Genomic DNA, 21,293 nt, shown 5'->3' on the forward strand with positions numbered 1-21,293 from the left:
GTAGAAGTGGTTATGAAATTGTAGTGGCGTAGCCGATGTATTTATATGAGTGATTGCTTTGTGTATTTTGCTAGTTTCTGCTCGTTCTAGAAAGAATTTTCTTAAATTGTCTACCTGTCCATAATGTAGGTTTTTTATGTCGATAAATCCCCTTCCTCCTTCCTTTCTGCTTACTGTGAATCTTTCAGTTGCTGAATGTATGTGATGTATACTATATTTGTGGCATTGTGATTTTGTAAGTGTATTGAGTGCTTCTAGGTCTGTGTTACTCCATTTCACTACTATAAATGAGTAGGTCAATATTGGTATAGCATAAGTATTTATAGCTTTTGTCTTGTTTCTTGCTGTCAATTCTGTTTTCAGTATTTTTGTTAGTCTTTGTCTATATTTTTCTTTTAGTTCTTCTTTAATATTTGTATTATCTATTCCTATTTTTTGTCTGTACCCTAGATATTTATAGGCATCTGTTTTTTTCCATCGCTTCTATGCAGTTGCTGTGGTTACCCAATATGTAATCTTCTTGTTTAGTGTGTTTTCCCTTGACTATGCTATTTTTCTTACGTTTGTCTGTTCCAAAAGCCATATTTATATCAATGCTGAATACTTCTGTTATCTTTAGTAATTGGTTGAGTTGTTGATTTGTTGCTGCCAATAGTTTTAGATCATCCATGTATAGCAAATGTGTGATTTTGTGTTGGTATGTTCCAGTAATATTATATCCATAATTTATATCTAAAAACAAAGATGATGTGACTTACCAAATGAAAGTGCTGGCAGGTCGACAGACACACAAACAAACACAAACATACACACAAAATTCAAGCTTTCGCAACAAACTGTTGCCTCATCAGGAAAGAGGGAAGGAGAGGGGAAGACGAAAGGAAGTGGGTTTTAAAGGAGAGGGTAAGGAGTCATTCCAATCCCGGGAGCGGAAAGACTTACCTTAGGGGGAAAAAAGGACAGGTATACTCGCACACACGCACATATCCATCCACACATACAGACACAAGCAGACATATTTAAATATGTCTGCTTGTGTCTGTATGTGTGGATGGATATGTGCGTGTGTGCGAGTGTATACCTGTCCTTTTTTCCCCCTAAGGTAAGTCTTTCCGCTCCCGGGATTGGAATGACTCCTTACCCTCTCCTTTAAAACCCACTTCCTTTCGTCTTCCCCTCTCCTTCCCTCTTTCCTGATGAGGCAACAGTTTGTTGCGAAAGCTTGAATTTTGTGTGTATGTTTGTGTTTGTTTGTGTGTCTGTCGACCTGCCAGCACTTTCATTTGGTAAGTCACATCATCTTTGTTTTTAGATATATATTTCCTACGTGGAATGTTTCCCTCTATTATAACTATATCCATAATTTGTTTTATTTAGCATGTTGGATAGTGGGTTCACAGCAAGGCAGAACCAGAAAGGACTTAATGAGTCTCCTTGGTGTATTCCATGCTTAATCTGTATTGGCTGTGATGTGATATTATTTGAATTTGTTTGGATATTAAGTGTGGTTTCCAATTTTTCATTACTATGTTTAGGAACTGTATCAATTTAGGATTTACTTTGTATATTTCCAATATTTGTAGTAACCATGAATGGGGTACACTATCAAAAGCTTTTTGATAATCAATGTATGCGTAGTGTAGTGACCTTTGTTTCGTTTTAGCTTGATATGTCACCTCTGCATCTATTATCAGTTGCTCTTTACATCCTCGTGCTCCTTTGCAACAGCCTTCTTGTTCTTCATTTATAATTTTGTTCTGTGTTGTATGTGTCATTAATTTCTGTGTAATGACTGAAGTTAATATTTTGTATATTGCTGGTAGGCATGTTATGGGGCGATATTTAGCTGGGTTTGCTGAGTCTGTTTGATATTTAGGTTTCAGATAAGTTATTCCATGTGTAAGTGTATCATGGAATGTGTACGGGTCTGCAATGTAACTGTTAAATAATTTAGTTAGATGTGAATGTGTTGAGGTGAACTTCTTTAGCCAGAAATTTGCTATTTTATCTTTTCCAGGGGCTTTCCAATTGTGAGTAGAATTAATTGCTTGAGTGACTTTATGTTGCAAAATTATCACTTCAGGCATTTGTGGTATCATCTTGTATGTGTCTGTTTCTGCTTGTATCCACCATGCATGCCTGTTATGTTGTACCGGGTTTGACCATATGTTGCTCCAGAAGTGTTCCATGTCTGTTATGTTTGGTAGGTTGTCTATTGCCTGGTAAAATATCTTTTGGTTTGTGTTGAATGTTTGGTTTTGTTTCCTTCTATTTTCACTTTTTTTGTATTTTCTAAGTCATTTGGCCAATGCTTGCAATTTCTGCTTCTTTTCATCTAACTGCTCTATCGCTTCTTGTTGTGAGATATTACCTAACCTTTTTCATTTTTTGTCTGATATTTCATTTCTTATAAATTGTGTTAGCTGTCCGATGTCTTTTCTCAGTTGTTCTATTTTGATCTGTAGCCTGTGTTGCCATGCTGGTTTTGTGGGTTTCTTCTGTGTGTTGGTTGGTTCTGATCTCTGCCTAGTGTGTATATTTAGTAGAGTGAGTGCTCCTATTGTTGTTTCGACTTGTGGGTTATTTGGCGGTCTATGCAAGAATGGTCTGATGTCTGTATTTGTGCCTTTGTATTCTATGTATGTCAGCTGAAATTTTTCTTCTATATCTAACATGTGTGTTACTTCAAGTGTGTACTTCGAGTTCTATTTGTGCTTGTTCTGGTGGCTGTCTTAAGATTTCGTTTTTCTCTGATTGTTTAATTGATGCGTGTTGTTCTTTGTTTGTTTGCTCTGGGATGTTTGAGTCCATTGCTGTATTTTCTTCTTCTTCTTCTGATTGCACATTATTTTGTTCCAGTATTTGTTGTACTTGTTGTTTGATGTTTTCTAATTCTGACTGGGGTATCCTGTTATTTTTTATTATTACACGGATCTGATCAGCTAGTCGTCGTTCTGTTAAAAATTTTAATTCTGGGTATCTGATAATAAATGTTGTGTATACTTGTGATCTGTATCCAGTTGTGTTGGTTCCTAGGTTTGTTGCTTGGTAATAACAGAACATGATGTGTCGATTAACTTCATCTGACCATCTCATCCTCTGTCTTAGTTTTCCTTCTAGGGTGGTTGCAGGAAGCATATCCTGTAAAACACCTCTATTTGAATTTAAATCATTTTCCAGTTGGCTAGCAGTGTCGTTACCATTGTGGGTGGGCGTAGGATTCAAACGTCGTCCCCGACCACGACGGCGCTTGTCCGAGGCTTCTTTAGTTCTGTCCTGAACCAACTAATCACACTAAAAGGGGGGGGTTAGCCCTATTAGTGGTTTGTTCTTTTCGTCGCCTTTTACGACTGGCAGAACATACCGGAGGCCTATTCTTTTCTCGGGCCTCCACGGGGTTTATTATTATTATTATTATTATTATTATTATTATTAAAGATATGGATAATTTCATGAAAACTAATCCATAACTTAAAGTTCTTGACTGAATCCTCAGTTTTTCGAAGAAAAATATAAACAATATTTTGAGGCCAGGGCAAGCTATCATCAGGCATTACAATAGGCTGATGTCAGGAAACTACAGTAGCTTCCCTCCATACCTTCGGATGTCCCACACTCCTTCCACGGAGAAGTGAGAGACCAAACTTTCTGTACTAGGCTTGTGCCTTAGTGGTATCTTTGTTCACTGTCAATTTGTCAAACACACCCAGCATTCCAATGTCCATATCATTGTTTGACCTTGGCTTTATAATTCTTAGATTCTGTTTCTTAAGATTCAGACAAAATAAATTATTGGAAATATTATTTCTGTTGTTGCTTTTCCATCCAGAGTTGCACAGAAAAGCAGTAAAATAACAGAACACAAATCATAGGTGAACACTTAGAGATACAGCTGTTTATCCGGTAGTGAATGACCCCTTCGATCATGATGTACTAACAGTCATATTTATAAACTTACTTATCACAATTAAGTGCTATCACAGGAAAAAAGTGTTATTAATGAACACACATCAGATTTCTAGGCTGTCACACAGGAAATTTACTTGGTGTGTAAAAAAATTTACTTGGTGTGTAAAAAAATTTACTTGGTGTGTAAAAAAATTTACTTGGTGTGTAAAACATTATGGGTGTTAATTCCAAGTTAAATTTACTTGTAGTTGGTTTTATTAATCTGTAACAGCTGCTTTTCCAAGGGAAAGAAAAATGCAGTACAGCATGAATACACTAAAAGAAATCACAACACCATGTACAAGGGACAGGGCATTATATGAAATTGTTAGGAAAATCAGAATAAAACTGATTTCCTATTACAAAAAAATACTGTGCTGTCTTATGTAAATCAATTAAAAATCAAAAGTAAACTTCTCTATAGAGTCTGAAATTAATAATTCAGATGATAAATTTAAATCCATATTTGCAACTGTTAAAAGAGAAATCAGAAAATTAGTTCAGAAAAATTAGACCTTTGGTATTAAAGAAAACACTAAAATGGCAATTGATAGTCAGGTAGCCAATATATTGAACAATCATATCCCGTAAGTGGTTCAGAAGGTTGACATGGGCAGCTGAAGGGAGAAAGCATTACTAAAACCCTGTTCTTCACATATAGTTAATGCATTCAGCTACATATGCAACACATCACTGCCAGACATACTTCCTAACAGACTGAAATATGCTATTGTCAGATACTAACACTTCCCAATCAGTTTCACTGCTTGTCACCTGCCTCTTCTACAATAAGATAATTAGTCTCGATTTGGATTCCAAAATGGCCTCCCAACACAACATGCTATTTTTTGGCTTCACAAATTGGATTGTACAAATTTTCAATGAAAACTATGCATGTTCAGATCTTCAGTTAAAATTGACTGAACTGCATAGAAACTTAAATTAAGTTCATCAGCCATCTCCCTAATTGTAAGTCTATGATCAGAGTGCACCAAATCGTCAACTTTAGCAACATTTTCATTCATTTCTGAAGTGGAAGGACGGCTAGACCTTGGGTCATCTTCAAATGATTCGCGGCCATTTTTAAATCTGTAGAACCAGACCAAAACATTTGACTGGCTCATTCAATTATCTCCAAAAGCTGTTTTTAACAGTTCATAAGTCTCAGAAGCTGATTTCCCGATTTTAAAACAAAATTTCACACGAACTCGTTGCTCTGTTTTTACATCCATTTTCACGCAGACAGAATATGGCAACAAGCCCTAACAGACCTGCACTCAACCAGTTGCCACAACAAACTGAATAAAGGAAACACAGTTTCCTGTCAGAGGGCGTTCAAGGACAAGGCAAAGACTCACTACTCGCCCTCCGTGTACCTGCCCACCAAACCAGTAAGCTGTAGCGGATCCATTCTTAAAACTTTCCAGTCACACCTCATATTAAATTTATTGCACTCTAAATACTGTCCATCACTAATTGTACGTTCTTACTTTCATGCAATTTCAATTTGCTTCCTCATTTATTGCTATTATTCAAGGGAAGAACTCCAGTTCATAGAAATCAGCATAGCAGCTACGAATATTTTCCAAATTAGGTAATATTATCCTTACGCATTCTAGAAAATGAACTGTTTCTCTTCACAGAAGGAAATTCACTATTAAATTATTAAACATGGTTGCGGCAAGTTTTCTTTTCCTCATTAATAATTTATCAATCTAAGATTGTCCCTTTTAAAAACATGTGATTCACTTAATAAAATGACAGCTCTGTGCAAGGATTGGGCAACTAGCAAGTATTAGTATCTAGGGAATAAGCTCTGATGTCGTTTTACAGTATGCTCATTTCTGTGTGTTTAGTCTGTAACAAGGTATGATTATTGAGATTTTTAAAATATTTCTATAAAACAAAATTTACAGACAACAATGTAACAACTACAGTAAGCGATATCACTACCTGTATCTCACTTAAGCCAACTCTGTTCTTAAAATTTCAAAATTAGTATTATATTAGATATTGCACCATGAATGAAACTGATATTAGTCCTTTATTACCTCATGATATTTCTTCAAAGATGATATGAAGCAAGCTCGCAAACTATCTACCCATTCTTGGGCAGGACCTTGAATACAAACTTGGCTGTACCATCTAGTAACAGACTTGTTCAAAGATGATACAAATGCAGCAACACTGCTTCCTTTCCTGAGTGTGTCATGGTAGGAATCAATTCCTATCACCATTAAATTATCCTGAAGAAAAACAAAGAAGGATAAAAAAAAGTAAAACAAAGCAAATCATCAATATGAAAGAGTAATTTTAAAACACCTGGAGGTAATGAAAGGGCTTTAAGGGCAATAATAACTACTCACTGAACACAGCTTTAAAGAAAAAAATACTGTAAGAGCTCGTTAAAGAGCTGCACTTAAGCTATTTTCAATGGTGATATAAGTAAAAGCAGAACAATTTTTTCCAGCTGAAAAATCCATAAAAGAATGCTTCATAACGTCATCTCCTGGGATTGTATAAATAATAGAAATCACTTTTCCACCTTTTAAATGCCTTTTCTCTAACACAGTGTGCCAGATAAAGTGACATAAGGAATGATCTGGTGCATACTACAGCTAATGACTTACATGCAGTAGCCATTATCTGACTGAATCAACACTAGTTAATGGACTACTGCTTGCAGGAATGATGTGATGTAATCAGCCGAGGTCTACGTGTAGAATCTTTGAGTAACAACCACAGCGTCCTGGGTCTAAACCCAGCCTTAGCTTAACAATGAATAAAAATCATCAGCAACCAAAGGCTTCCATATAAGGAGTCACCCTCCTCCTGTCAACAGCCTAGTCAAAGGGGGCAGGGGAGCGGACAGAATTTCAGAACATCTTGCCCCTGGAGGTGGGAAACGTTCTTACAAGGCAGAAAAATCAGCAACAGTCAATGCAAAGGGTATGAAGAAGGGAATGGAAACCACTACATTTAAGATGCATAATGTGTATCCACAGGAATTGTGACCTTTAACTGAAAAGGTATCATGATGATCTCTCCACTGGCAAAAGATTCCGGATTAGTCCTCCATTCTGATCTCCAGAAGGGTACTGCCAAAGGGGAGGTAAATAAGAGATAAAGACTGAATAATTAACAAAAGAGTATAACACTGTATAAGACTTGTGTACTTCACAAAACAAAAAAAAAAAAAAAAAAAAAAACACAGTAGTCTACGACTATAATATAAATGAGTCACTGTTGGAATACCTGGGAATAACACTTTATAGGGATATGAAATGGAATGATCACACACACTCAGTCATGGGTAAAGCAGGTTGCAGACTTCGATTTATTGGCAGAATACCGGGAAGTGCAATCAATCTTCAAAGGAGACTGCTTACAAATCACTCATGCGACCGATTCTAGAATACTGCTGAACTGTGTGGGGACCGTATCATATAGAACTAACAGGGGATATTGAATGTATACATAATAGGATAGCATGAGTGTTCACAGGTTTGTTTGATCTGTGGCAGTGCCACAACGATACTGAAGAAACTGAACTGGAAGATTCTTGAAGATAGAAGTAAATTATCTGAGAAAGTCTATTAACAAAGATTCAAGAACTGGCTTTATGAAATGATGACTCTAGGTAAGCACTACAATCACCCACATATCACTCACATAGGGATTGTGAGGCTAAGATTAGAATAATTAATGCATGCACAAGAGCATTCAAACAACCATTCTTCCTGCACTCCACATGTGAATGAAAGGAAGAAACCCTACTAACTGGTACAAGAGGATGGACCCTCAGCCACGCACCTCACAGTGGTTTCCTGTTGTAGATATAGTGTGGAATGCTAAAAGTTTTATGTAATAGGGATGCTAGTAAATCCAGAGAGGAATGTAAATACTGTCTAGATATTGTTGGAGGTCAGTGAAATGAAAGAGAAATGATTCAAGGATTTCTGGTCAGAAGAATATAAACAGCAACAGGAAATGGTATAACACGAGCAGGATTTGTTATGGACAGGAAGACACCAAGAGAGCGAGTTTCTGTGAACAGTTCAGTGATACGATTATTCTCAACAGAATCAGAAGTAAACCGCTACCAACAATAATAGTACTGGCATACATGCTGATGTCACAAGAACAAGTTGAAGAGTTAGGGAGAGAATATGAGGATACTGAATAGGTAATTCAGTGGGTAACGGGAGATGATGATCTACTAACGATAAGCGGTAGTAGGAGAAGGACTAGAAGAAAGGGTTACAAAAGAATATGGGCTTGGAAGTAGGAACGAGAAAGAAAGAAGAATAACTGAATCCTGTGGTAAATGTCAAATAGTAATAGAGAACACACTGTTGAAATATGGCAGTAGTATGCTTAGAAAAAGCATGGAGATAAGGGAAGAGTCAAGCAGGATTACATCATGGTCATAAAGTTTTCAAACTCAATTATTAAACTGTAAGGTATACGTAAGAGCAAGTGGAAAGAAAAGGAACACCAAAGTACAGTAGAGTGCCGTTAATCTGAACTAATTAGGACCGGACCCTGTTCGGATTACCGATTTGTTCGAATTAGCCGGAATTACGGTGACGAGTTTCTAGAACGAAGTATGCCAATCAGATAAGTAGGTACATCATGGTAACAAATGGGAACAAGTGTGGGAACAATGACTCACTCTCACTCGCTGCCCTTGTTCTTGTGCATTGTTGAGACCTTTGTGGTGTTTGAAGTCAGTGCACTCTCAGTTGGCTCACAAATTGCTTGGTTACGTTAGTAATCAATCGCTGGCAGGCGTAAAAGTTGTATTGTATTCGATCAGTTATAGTGGTGTATGTATTTTCGTCATGAGTAAACGGAAACATACAACATTAACTCTCAAAGAAAAACTTAATGCTTTGAAGCGGATAGACATTGGTGAGAATGTATCTCAACTAGCAACGGAACTGGGTGTTGGCAAAGAAGAACCAAGTGAAGCTTGAACAGTCCTGTGCAATGTCTTTGGGAAAAACACTCGAAATTCGACAGACTTTGAAACAGTCACAGTACGATAAAGCGGATGAAGCTCTTTTCCTTTGGCTTACACAGGAAAGAGAAAGGGGAACTCATCTGAGTGGAGCACTGGTTCAGGAGAAGCCTGTTTACCTGAACAAGTTAATAATAGTGATAAGCCTTTTAGTGCGAGTAAGGGTTGGTTGCACCGACTCAAAAAAACGTCATGGAATCCATCAGCTAACAATTACTGGAGAGAAGCTTTCTCCTGACTGTGATGCAGTGACGGAAGACTTGGGGAGTTTATAAAAAATGATAAGAGAGGGAAAGTATTCTCTCCAACAAATTTATAACACTGGCGAGACTGGCCTGAATTTTAGGGCATTGCCAACAAAAAGCCTAGCATCAAAAGCAGACCACCACGCTCCTGGTTTCAAAATGTGCAAAGATTGTGTGACTTTATTAGCATGCAGCAATGCTGCTGGTAATCACAAGCTGCCTTTAACGCTGATCGGCGAATCTGCTATGCCCAGAGCTTTTAAAAACTGCAACATGAAGTCCCTGCCTGTATAGTATCGCAACCAGAGAAAAGCATGGATGGATGGTAAGCTGTTCAAAGAATGGTTTCACGGATGGTTTGTTCTCTCTGTTTGACAGTTTTTCGAGGAAAATCATTTGTCTCCCCATGCAATCCTTTTGATTGATAACGCACCATCTCACACCAGCACTGAGGAATTATGTGATGGAGAAACTGAGAAACTGTCGCGAAGTTTTTGCTGCCGAATGTTACATCACTTCTACAGTCGATGGACCAGGGTGTACCGCAAACATTAAAACTGATTTACAGAAAAAAAAATTTTTAAGAATGCTGATCCAAGATGATAGCATTCCTTTAGCGGACAAAATAAAAAAAATAAAAAAGACCAATGGGAAGGATGTTATTTATTGGGCCACTGAGGCATGACAGAATATTTCAGAAAATACTCTGAGAAAATCGTGGAGAAAACTGTGAACATCTCTTGAATTTCAGGACGACCTAGTTGAAAATTAAGAGGAACACATTAGAACATGATTATCTTTTTCACTGGTTATACGAAAGACTTTTGCTTACGTACTTTATTTACAACACTGAACATGATCAGAATGAAGAAGGAAACACACATTTGCACATGTCAGCACTCAACCACTGCCTTTGTGACAATTACAAAGGCAGTGTCCAAGATCTGACAGACGCACAAACACACATGTGGGTATATCTCTTTGTGTCAATCATATCCAAAGGTGTAAATAAATCGCAGAAAAGTCTTTCGTGAAGCCACATTAAAAAGATATTCGTGTTCTAATGTGAGATTTATTATTGATAAGCATCATAAAAATACAGTAAAGTAACACAATAGTGGTTAAAACACTAAAGTTGGCAGCCTTCGTAAACTGAGAACAATAGGCACAAAATCTACAGCTTCTTGCCGACAATATCACTCGGTCACACACATTCTGGATGGAGGGCGGAAACTGTCATGTTATGGAGCATCTGGAGGAGCAATGTCTACACCTGGCATCAGGTTGTACTACACTAAGACTGCATGCTTACTACGATTAATGTATTTCACACAAAATAACAGCGAATAGTGAGAGCCCATTGTAGACAGGGCCCTCTTCAAACGCAGTGTTTATTTGTATAAATGAGAGCCAAATTAAATTAAAACTGTTACAATACAACATTGTGAGCAGAAGGAACGTTGCTATTAGAGTGACTATTGTCAGATCATGATTATCATTAATGCATTGACTCAGTGGACTTTCCCACCCTTTCAAACACAGCAATTTTATAATACAGGGGGCTGTGACCCAGCACACCGACAATGAAAATCTTCTTGTGACTCTTCAAGCTTCCTGGTGGATGTGTTGTAAATAGTCTTCATGGATTTGCCGCCGGATCACATTGTGCAAATTCCACAATAATTCCTCAGAGCAACTGTCCGACATCATTAGGTGGTTCAACTTTGCTCGTGGCTAGGTAAGACTGACAGTATCTGCACACCAACGCCCCGTTTTTAGAACATGTGCGTGAAGAATGCGCAGCCACAGAAATCGAGCATGCGCAGTGATTTGCCCTATTCAAGCTCTCACTGCCAAAAATCGCAGAGTGGCTCTCCTGCACGTGCGTTGTACGTTCTAAAAACGGGGCGTTGGTGTGCAGATACTGTCAGTCTTACCTAGCCACGAGCAAAGTTGAACCACCTAATGATGTCGGACAGTTGCTCTGAGGAATTATTGTGGAATTTGCACAATGTGATCCGGCGGCAAATCCATGAAGACTATTTACAACACATCCACCAGGAAGCTTGAAGAGTCACAAGAAGATTTTCATTGTCGGTGTGCTGGGTCACAGCCCCCTGTATTATAAAATTGCTGTGTTTGAAAGGGTGGGAAAGTCCACTGAGTCAATGCATTAATGATAATCATGATCTGACAATAGTCACTCTAATAGCAACGTTCCTTCTGCTCACAATGTTGTATTGTAACAGTTTTAATTTAATTTGGCTCAACAGTGCGGCCTCATGTTTCTCACCAACAGGCGTACTAGGCCAGTGTTATGACGGGACTGTTATCGAATAACCTTGATTTTCGCATCTTGATTTAATAGCAGCCAATGCAGGGTTCTAGGCTGTGCTCAGTTGAAATCCCATATCCTTGTTGATGAGATTATCGGCTGTGCGGATATATATTGCTTCCTTAATGATGCAGTCCCAGAAAGATGATGCCGGGGTAAAACTTCCGTCTTTTCATAAATCATACGATGTCCTGTATTCAGGCAGTGTTCCGCAATTGTCGACTTTTCCGGTTGACAACGGCGTGTTTGACGCTGTTGTCCATCACAGCATTCTTGTACTGTGCGGCATGTTTGGCCTATATACGCTGCCCCACACTGACAAGGAATCTTGTACACACCACATTTGCTCAGTCCAAGGTCATCCTTAAGCGAACCCAAAAGGTTTCTCAATTTTGCGGATGGTTGAAAAACACACTTAATTCCGTATCTTTCGAGGACTCTTCTGATTCTTGACGACATGGCACCAAAATACGCGAAAAAAAGCCAAAGTGGTGGGTGTCTTCATGTCTTCATTCAACTCCATGGATTGGACTCGCCTAGGTCTGAATGCACTACGTATCTGTATCTCAGAATAACCGTTTTGTTGGAACACTGTCTTCACATGTTGAATTTAACTTGACAGGCTCTCAGGATGCTCTATGAACTAACATACGTAATGCACTACCACATTGTGCAGGATGATGGCAGCTTGTGGCCTGCAGATATAGATCTGTATGCGTTGGCTTGCGGAAGACGCTGTGTTCCAAGGTTCCACCTGCTTTCCTTTGTACCAACACACCAAAAAACGGTAAAGTACCATGTTTTTCCACTTCCATTGTGAAGTTTATATTCGTATGGGGCGAATTCAGATGCTGAAGAAATGTAGGTAGAGTATCAAGTCCATGTGGCCACACCACAAATGTATCATCCACATACTGCAAAAAACAAGAGGGTTTGACAGTGGCTGACTATAGTGCTTTTTCTCCAAAGTCCTCCATAAAATAATTGGCCACCACAGGAGACAGAGGGCTTCCCACGTAAGTTTTGATGTTGTGTCTTTATTTATTAAGGTGCCCTTGCAGGACTCTTTGGAGCTCGTTAGAACAAGTTTGAGGAGGACATAGTAGCATTATTCAAACACGGCTTACTTCAATATACTTCTTATTTCAAAACCAATATTTTGAACAAGTGGACGGTGTCGCCATGGGAAGCCCTCTGTCTACTGTGGTGGCCAATTATTTTATGGAGGACTTTGAAGAAAAAGCACTACAGTCAGCCACTCTCAAACCCTCTCGTTTTTTGCGGTATGTGGATGATACATTTGTGGTGTGGCCACATGGACTTGATACTCTACCTACATTTCTTCAGCATCTGAATTCGCTCCATCCGAATATAAACTTCACAATGGAAGTGGAAAAAAATGGTACTTTACCTTTTCTTGGTGTGTTGGTACAAAGGAAAGCAGATGGAACCTTGGGACACAGCGTCTTCCACAAGCCAACACATACAGATCTATATCTGCAGGCCACAAGCTGCCATCATCCTGCACAATGCGGTAGTGCATTACGTACGTTAGTTCATAGAGCATCCTGAGAGCCTGACGTGCGAAATCCAACATTTGAAGACAGCGTTCCGACAAAACGGTTATTCTGAGAATGCATTCAGACCTAGGCGAGTTCAATCTATGGAGTTGAATGAAGACATGAAGACACCCACCACTTTGGCTTTTTTTCGCATATTTTGGTGCCATGTCGTCAAGAATCGGAAGAGTCCTCGAAAGATACGGAATTAAGTGTGTTTTTCAACCATCCGCAAAATTGAGAAACCTTTTGGGTTCGCTTAAGGATGACCTTGGATTGAGCAAATGTGGTGTGTACAAGATTCCTTGTTAGTGTGGGGCAGCGTATATAGGCCAGACATGCCGCACAGTACAAGAATGCTGCGATGAACATCAGCGTCATACACGCCTTCGTCAACTGGAAAAGTCGGCAATTGCGGAACCCTGCCTGAATACAGAACATCGTATGATTTATGAAAAGACAGAAGTTTTAGCCCCGGCATCATCTTTCTGGAACTGCGTCATTAAGGAATCAACACATATCAATACAGCTGATAATCTCATCAACAAGGATACGGGATTTCAACTGAGCACAGCCTGGAACCCTGCATTTGCTGCTATTAAATCACAATGTGAAAATCAAGATTCTTCTATAAAAGGCCCGTCATAACACTGGCCTAGTATGGCTGTTGGTGAGAAACATTTGGCCGCACTGTTGACAAACGCAGCGTACAGCACACATGCGGGAAAGCCACTCTTCGATTTTCGGCACAGGGAATTTGAACAGGGCAAATCATTGCGCATGCGTGATTTCTGTGGGTGCACATTCTACGTGCACGTGTTCTAAAAACTGGACATCTGTGTGTGGATACTGTCAGTTGTACCTAGCCACGAGCAAGGTTGAACCACCTGATAATGTCGGACAGTTGCTCCAAGGAAATATTGTGGAATTCACACAATGTGATTTGGCAGCAAACCCATGAAGACTATTTACAATGAAAATCTTGCTTACTGTGCTAATGCTATGTTACATGACCATTAACTTCGCGTATAATCTAGATTTTCTGCTTTGTTCCAATTTAATTTTGAACAGGAAAACGAAGCATTTTTTTTTTTTTTTTTTTTTTTGAAGAAATCTGTACGAGAACCAATGTTAAAAGTCGTGATAATGTCAAAGAAAACTTAAAATGCGGGAAATGTTGTAAGACAGAATCATTACCGTATTTACTCGAATCTAAGCCACACTCGAATCTAAGCTGCACCTGAAATTTGAGACTCGAAATTCAAGTGGAGAGAAAAGTTTTAGACCGCACCTCCAAATCGAAACAAAGTTGGTCCATTGTAATATGAGACACAATTTAGGTCAAATGAATGACGATACAGTTACAGTAGTTTGGTTCGAGTCGTAAGCTTAGCAGTTAAGTTTTACCAGGTAGGCATTGCTATGCGTCAGGCGCTCCGTCCGCATTTATACAGCTACCCTTTCTTTTTCACATGCTTCGTCTGGTTTGAAGTGATTGCTTATTTTTCTTTGATCTGATAAGTGCCGTTCTCTTTGGTATAGGTTTTTATGTCACTCTAATCTGAAAATGCATTATTGTACTGTGTCATGCATTGTTTGTCGCATTCTGATAATGAGTGTTTACGGCCTGTCGCCACTCACGGCATGACTTGGTTTTGTGTGCGCTACTGCCACTTACAATTAAAAGAAAAGAGACTAATCATCTCATTAGTGAAACAATGGCAAGAGACTGCTATTTGTTGTTACTTACACTGCTGCTTTCTTTGATAATGATAAACAAGAACCAAATAATAGACTGTGTATGATAGAAGATGTTCTAAACGAGAGTTTATCAAACATTTTTTTCAGTTTGAAAATCTTTGCAGACGCCTCTTTAGTACATTACATTCTGCACACAAATTAGAGTCATCTTAGATTTAAAAATCTAGTCAGTTGCCGTGCTTCATTTCTGACTGTATCACTATTCGGCACAAGAATAATACAAATATAAACATGACATGATATGTATATCCTTCCACGTTTGCTGTTGTCTCACTCTTAGTTTCGTAGTTTATTAGGCAGACAGGATTTAAGTGAGATAGCAGCAAACATGAAAGAATACATGGCAAAATCTTTACGTTCGTATTATTCTTATGGTGAAGAGAATACTGCATGTGATTCACAATTCATAAAAGTTCCTATTAGCAACCATCTCGTCACAGGTAGGAAAAAATTCAGAACGTAGATTTAGCCATATTGACAGACAAATATCCCAAACAGTCTTGCCAGTCGGATTTTCGTAGTACATTGAAAGGCTGCTACATTTGAAGATGAACAATACGGAATTTGTATTTACTGCATTGGATAATGTATGAAAATGCAGTGGTCGAAACTCGGGGCGGAGAAAAAAGCTCGTCTTCCACCTTTTTTTTTTTAAATTTATTTACTGACGCAGAGGTTATGGTGCCAGTATTTATCTTTGTGCCTGATAAGCATGCCTGTGTAGCGCCACATATATTCGACGGCAGACGTTAATTGTGGCGGCACCTACCAACATTTTTCAGAACTTTCGCTTACTTTGCACTCGATTCTAAGCTGCAGGCGATTTTTTGGATTACAAAAACCGGAAAGAAAGTGCGCCTTAGATTCGAGTAAATACGGTATTTACAGGAAAGTGTTTTATTGATGGAATAGGACTTCTGCTGGGGGAAAAATGCAGTAACATAAAAATGGGGTTTTACAGTAGTTACGACCTGCTCTATTGATTTGTAAGCAATGTAACTGCTGCAACTAGCTGAATTTATTGCAGAACTTAAGTACAGAAGAACCTCAATTAACCATAACTTTTGGGACCAGGTGGTGGTCAGATTGCTATGGTGATCAGATTACCAGAGGGGAATGCAGTTCTCATCTACAGAGCTCCGCACATTGTAATAAATTATAATTAAGTAAGAAAAATTACATTTCTAATTAAAGGAAGGGCAAACAAAAGAAGGTAGAGACAATGATTTCAAGAAGAGTGAAATGTTTTCTTGTATTAATTTCTTAATCTTTGACTTAGCGGCTGCACCATGCTATTTCTTCGCCAACATTATGTCCATAGCTGTGGTGGTTGGCTGTTGTTCAAAATATTTAAGGGCAGTTTTTGAATACATCATATGCTGGAAAGCGGTTGTTGTTCTTATCTTGTTCCTTTTCTTTATCATCTGACTCATCTTGCTCAACACTATACTGTTGCAAGAAAAGATTACAGCTACTGTGTTACCTTCTGCTTGTCATTCCTCTACATTAGCATGCTGGATATCATTCTGATGAGCCTGCAAATTAGTGTCTGCCCTTCACTGGCAAATGAGAGATGAAGGTATCCTACAACATTTTTACTGTAGTTTATGCATATATTTCTGTCCCTTGTATGCATGGCTGCACGGCTTAGAACAATGCCTCATTCATTTTACTATAGTGTGGTATTATTTTTGTTCCGTTTCCAGATAATTTGGTGATGCCTTACAAGGGTGAAATGCGTAATACTTATTAATAAAAGCAGATTGGCAAATGAGACTGTTTTCATTAAAAACATATATGAATAATCTAGTGGATAATGTTGGAAGCTCCACGAGGTATTTGCGGATGACGCTGTTGGACGTTAGAAGGTTGCATCAAAAGACTGCAGCAATTTGCAGGAGGACCTGCAGACGATACATGAATGGTACACTGACTGTCAATTGTCCCTGAATGTAAATAAAATATAACCTACTGCACATACACAGGAGAAGAAACCAATACTGTACAACTGTACTAGGGGCAAACAAATTGCTATAAAAAGTAATTATTGTAATATACCTAGGAACTACCATCATCAGGAGTAACTTTCAACAGAGTGACAACATAAAACTAGTAATTTATCCACACAAGTGGCAGCTTACGAAACTATTATTCACAATTCTTGGGTATTGCTTATCAGTGTGGGATCCTTAGCACGTTGCATTACCAGAAGACAGAGATAAGATCACACAAAGTGTAGTGTGTTTCATCACAGGAACATTTAGTCAGCATGTGAGCATTACAGAGAGACTCAACGGACTGCAGATACTGACTAAAAGAAAAGCACTGTTCATTACAGAGAGGTTTACTACTGAAATCCTGATAGCTGTTCTGGGAAGCGTTTAACAACATATTACATCCTCCCACATACATCTAGCAAAATGGCAATGAGGAAATTTGAGAAATTAAAGCTAATATGGAGATTTACCGACAATCATTCTTCACAAATGCCATTTGCAAATGGAAAGGAAAAGTGGGTGATCAAATGGAGGTACCGGAAGAACCCTCAAAGACTTACCATCAGGTAGCTTGCTGTGTACTGATGTAGATGTAAATGTTGAAATGTTCAAGAAAAATCTAAACGATCATGAATGTGAAGGTTAAGAAAGGGACGAATAATGGAATAGATTACACTATAGCTAGACTTGATTCACACACCATAGTAATACATGAAAGGCTCCTTTCAAAACTCGGAGACAATATACCCCAAACACGGAAAAAGACAGAGGACAGGATGATGAAGATTGCTGTGGGAACAGGTTCAACAAGAGGAACTAAGAAATATAGGTGGTCAAACCATGGTGGATGCCTTGACAAAATGGAAGCAGGAATGCCAAGAGTGGCATTTGCACAACAAAGAACACATATTTTTAAAATTTAAGGTAGTTCGATGACAAACAGCAAAAGCGACATGAAACATTAAGTGCATATACGATAGAAGACCAAATCAGTTGAACTTGAAAAGGATCTTCAGAAAAAACAAGACTCAAGAATTCTACAGTGTTTCAATACAACTTCTCTAAGTATAACCAACCAAAACTTAGTTATTGAAAAGAAAATGGAAAGCCAGCGTTCAACAAAGAGGACTGAATTATTAGCTAAATATTTTGAGAAACTATTAAACTGTGATAAACCAAAAGTGTGTTTACATCTAAATTTCTGAAGTGAAGTCACCAGGTAAGAAGGAATCATTCAAGATGTGAATAACAACAAAGCAGATGGCGAAGATAGAGTTGTCACAGAGTTGTGGAAACTAGCTGAAGGAAATCTATTGCAAACATTAAAACAAGTAAAGCAGACTATGTGGCTAACCATAAGAAATTCAAGAGGGTTGGAAGCGTAAATTCAGGTTTTACGTAAGAAAGGAGATTAAACTGATGCCATCAACTACAGAGGAATATCAATGTTCCCTGTTCATACAAGATCCTTTCTAAAACACTGCATAATAGGTTACAGGTGCACACAGATGACAAGATTGAAGAGTATTGAGGTGGATTTCAGGAGGGAAGGTCATTTGTGGAACACATCCTGCATCTTAAGCTCATAATACAAAACAGAATAACAAGATACATGCCCTTTGTCACTGTGTTACTGGACTTTACAAAGGCATACCACTCTGTTGACAGAACATCAACAATTCAAATATGGGAAGAATTTGGTGTAGATATAAAACAAGAAATATAATTTGATAACTACTAATGCATACATAATGTGAAGCTAAAGTTTTAGCTAATATGTCTGAAACTTTTGATGTACAAACAAGCGTTACACAAGGAGATGTTCTGTTGCCTATTTTACATTACAGAAAAATTAAAATAGTCAATAAAAGTAAATATCTTGGTGAGGTAATACAGAAGAACGGCTGTGAGACATGGGGCTAATAAACTAAGAACAAGGAAGATGGAAATGGCCTTACAGTTACCGGTAACTAAGGATGTGCACAATAAGATCCATCTCCTTCTCAGCAAAGTTGGGCACAATAAGATCCATCTCCTTTGTAGCAAAGTTACAACACTATGTTATGGTAATAAAATGTTTATACTCAGCCGAATGCTTGCATTTGAGTGAGACCAGAAATACAAAACAAGGAAAAGAAAGAGGAAAGTCCTAAGCAAAATAATGGGGCCAATAAAACACGATGAATATACGAATAAGAGTAATGAAGATCTGTACAAAAAAATTGAATGAATAGGTGTAATGGTGGGAAAATTTAGAATGATGTTTTATAACCATCTGGTTCAAACGAATAAAAATAGGATATGCAACAGAATTTTTGAATATGTCAACCATAAAAGAAGTCCCTCTGGTTGCCCCAAGGAATCAGTAGTAATCTGAAACAGGTTGTTGTTGTTGTGGTCTTCAGCCCTGAGACTGGTTTGATGCAGCTCTCCATGCTACTCTATCCTGTGCAAGCTTCTTCATCTCCCAGTACCTACTGCAGCCTACATCCTTCTGAATCTGCTTAGTGTATTCATCTCTTGGTCTCCCTCTACGATTTTTACCCTCCGCGCTACCCTCCAATGCTAAATTTGTGATCCCTCGATGTCTCAGAACATGTCCTACCAACCGATCCCTTCTTCTAGTCAAGTTGTGCCACAAGCTCCTCTTCTTCCCAATTCTATTCAATACCTCCCCATTAGTTATGTGATCTACCCATCTAATCTTCAGCATACTTCTGTAGCACCACATTTCGAAAGATTCTATTCTCTTCTTGTCCAAACTGGTTATCGTCCATTTTTCTTCCATACATGGCTACACTCCATACAAATACTTTCATAAACGACTTCCTCACACTTAAATCTATACTCGATGTTAACAAATTTCTCTTCTTCAGAACGCTTTCCTTGCCATTGCCAGTCTACATTTTATATCCTCTCTACTTCGACCATCTTCAGTTATTTTACTCCCCAAATAGCAAAACTCCTTTACTACTTTAAGTCTCATTTCCTAATCTAATCCCCTTAGCATCGCCCGATTTAATTTGACTACATTCCATTATCCTCATTTTGCTTTTGTTGATGTTCATCTTATATCCTCCTTTCAAGACACTGTCCATTCCGTTCAACTGCTCTTCCAAGTCCTTTGCTGTCTCTGACAGAACTACAACGTCATCGGCGAACCTCAAAGTTTTTACTTCTTCTCCATGAGTTTTAATACCTACTCCGAATTTTTCTTTTGTTTCCTTTACTGCTTGCTCAATATACAGATTGAATAACATCGGGGAGAGGCTACAACCCTGAAACAGGTGAAGAAAATGAAATTCTGTTCAGAGATACATTTTTACAGATTTTAGGTTCTCATCTCCAGAGTGAACCAAAAAAAGAAAAATTTGAGATCAGTAGTCAAAAGTTCAGAAACAACAACACACTGATCAAATGAAGAAGTACTGAAAAGAAAGTAAACCAACAGAACAACCCAGAAACTGTGCCCCTCCTGGCCTGTCCAATTTACTACTAACTATGCAACGTTTTTGGATCATCTGACTAAGTTTTGATGAGTTAGGAAAGGGGACAGAGGCAACCATAAAGAAAAATGGGGAAGGGGGGATGGCCTGAATGAGATACATAGTAACTCATCAACAGAACAAGCTGAGAATGGTACCTCTACTGGTTTTTTCATTTGACTTCTAACTATATAACATATTCATATAATAGAGGGAAACATTCCACGTGGGAAAAATATATCTAAAAACGAAGACGATGTGACTTACCAAACGAAAGCGCTGACAGGTCGATAGACACACAAACAAACACAAACATACACACAAAATTCAAGCTTTCGCAACGAACTGTTGCCTCATCAGGAAAGAGGGAAGGAGAGGGAAAGACAAAAGGATATGGGTTTTAAGGGAGAGGGTAAGGAGTCATTCCAATCCCGGGAGCGGAAAGACTTACCTTAGGGGGAAAAAAAGACGGGTATACACTCGCGCGCACACACACACATATACAGACACAAGCAGACATATTTAAAGACAAAGAGTCTGGGCAAAGATGTCAGTCGAGGTGGAAGTGCAGAGGCAAAGATGTTGTTGAAAGACAGGTGAGGTATGAGTGGCGGCAACTTGAAATTAGCGGAGATTGAGGCCTGGTGGGTAACGGGAAGAGAGGATATATTGAAGAGCAAGTTCCCATCTCCGGAGTTCGGATAGGTTGGTGTTGGTGGGAAGTATCCAGATAACCCGGACGGTGTAACACTGTGTCAAGATGTGCTGGCCGTGCACCAAGGCATGTTTAGCCACACAGTGATCCTCATTACCAACAAACACTGTCTGCCTGTGTCCATTCATGCGAATGGACAGTTTGTTGCTGGTCATTCCCACATAGAAAGCTTCACAGTGTAGGCAGGTCAGTTGGTAAATCACGTGGGTGCTTTCACACGTGGCT

At 38.6% G+C, this 21,293-nt stretch overlaps 1 protein-coding gene across 1 annotated transcript in view; it reads right to left on the reverse strand.

The window, feature by feature from the left end:
- Nucleotides 1-21,293, reverse strand: part of LOC124776941 (piwi-like protein Ago3) — a 219,971-nt gene that overhangs the window by 40,492 nt on the left and 158,186 nt on the right. The window contains exon 14 of the mRNA XM_047252163.1: nucleotides 6,000-6,194. Coding sequence (XP_047108119.1) covers nucleotides 6,000-6,194 — 195 coding nt within the window. The remainder of the gene's footprint in view (nucleotides 1-5,999; nucleotides 6,195-21,293) is intronic.

Source organism: Schistocerca piceifrons, chromosome 2, assembly GCF_021461385.2.
Source record: "Schistocerca piceifrons isolate TAMUIC-IGC-003096 chromosome 2, iqSchPice1.1, whole genome shotgun sequence".
Taxonomy (NCBI): Eukaryota; Metazoa; Arthropoda; class Insecta; order Orthoptera; family Acrididae; genus Schistocerca; species Schistocerca piceifrons.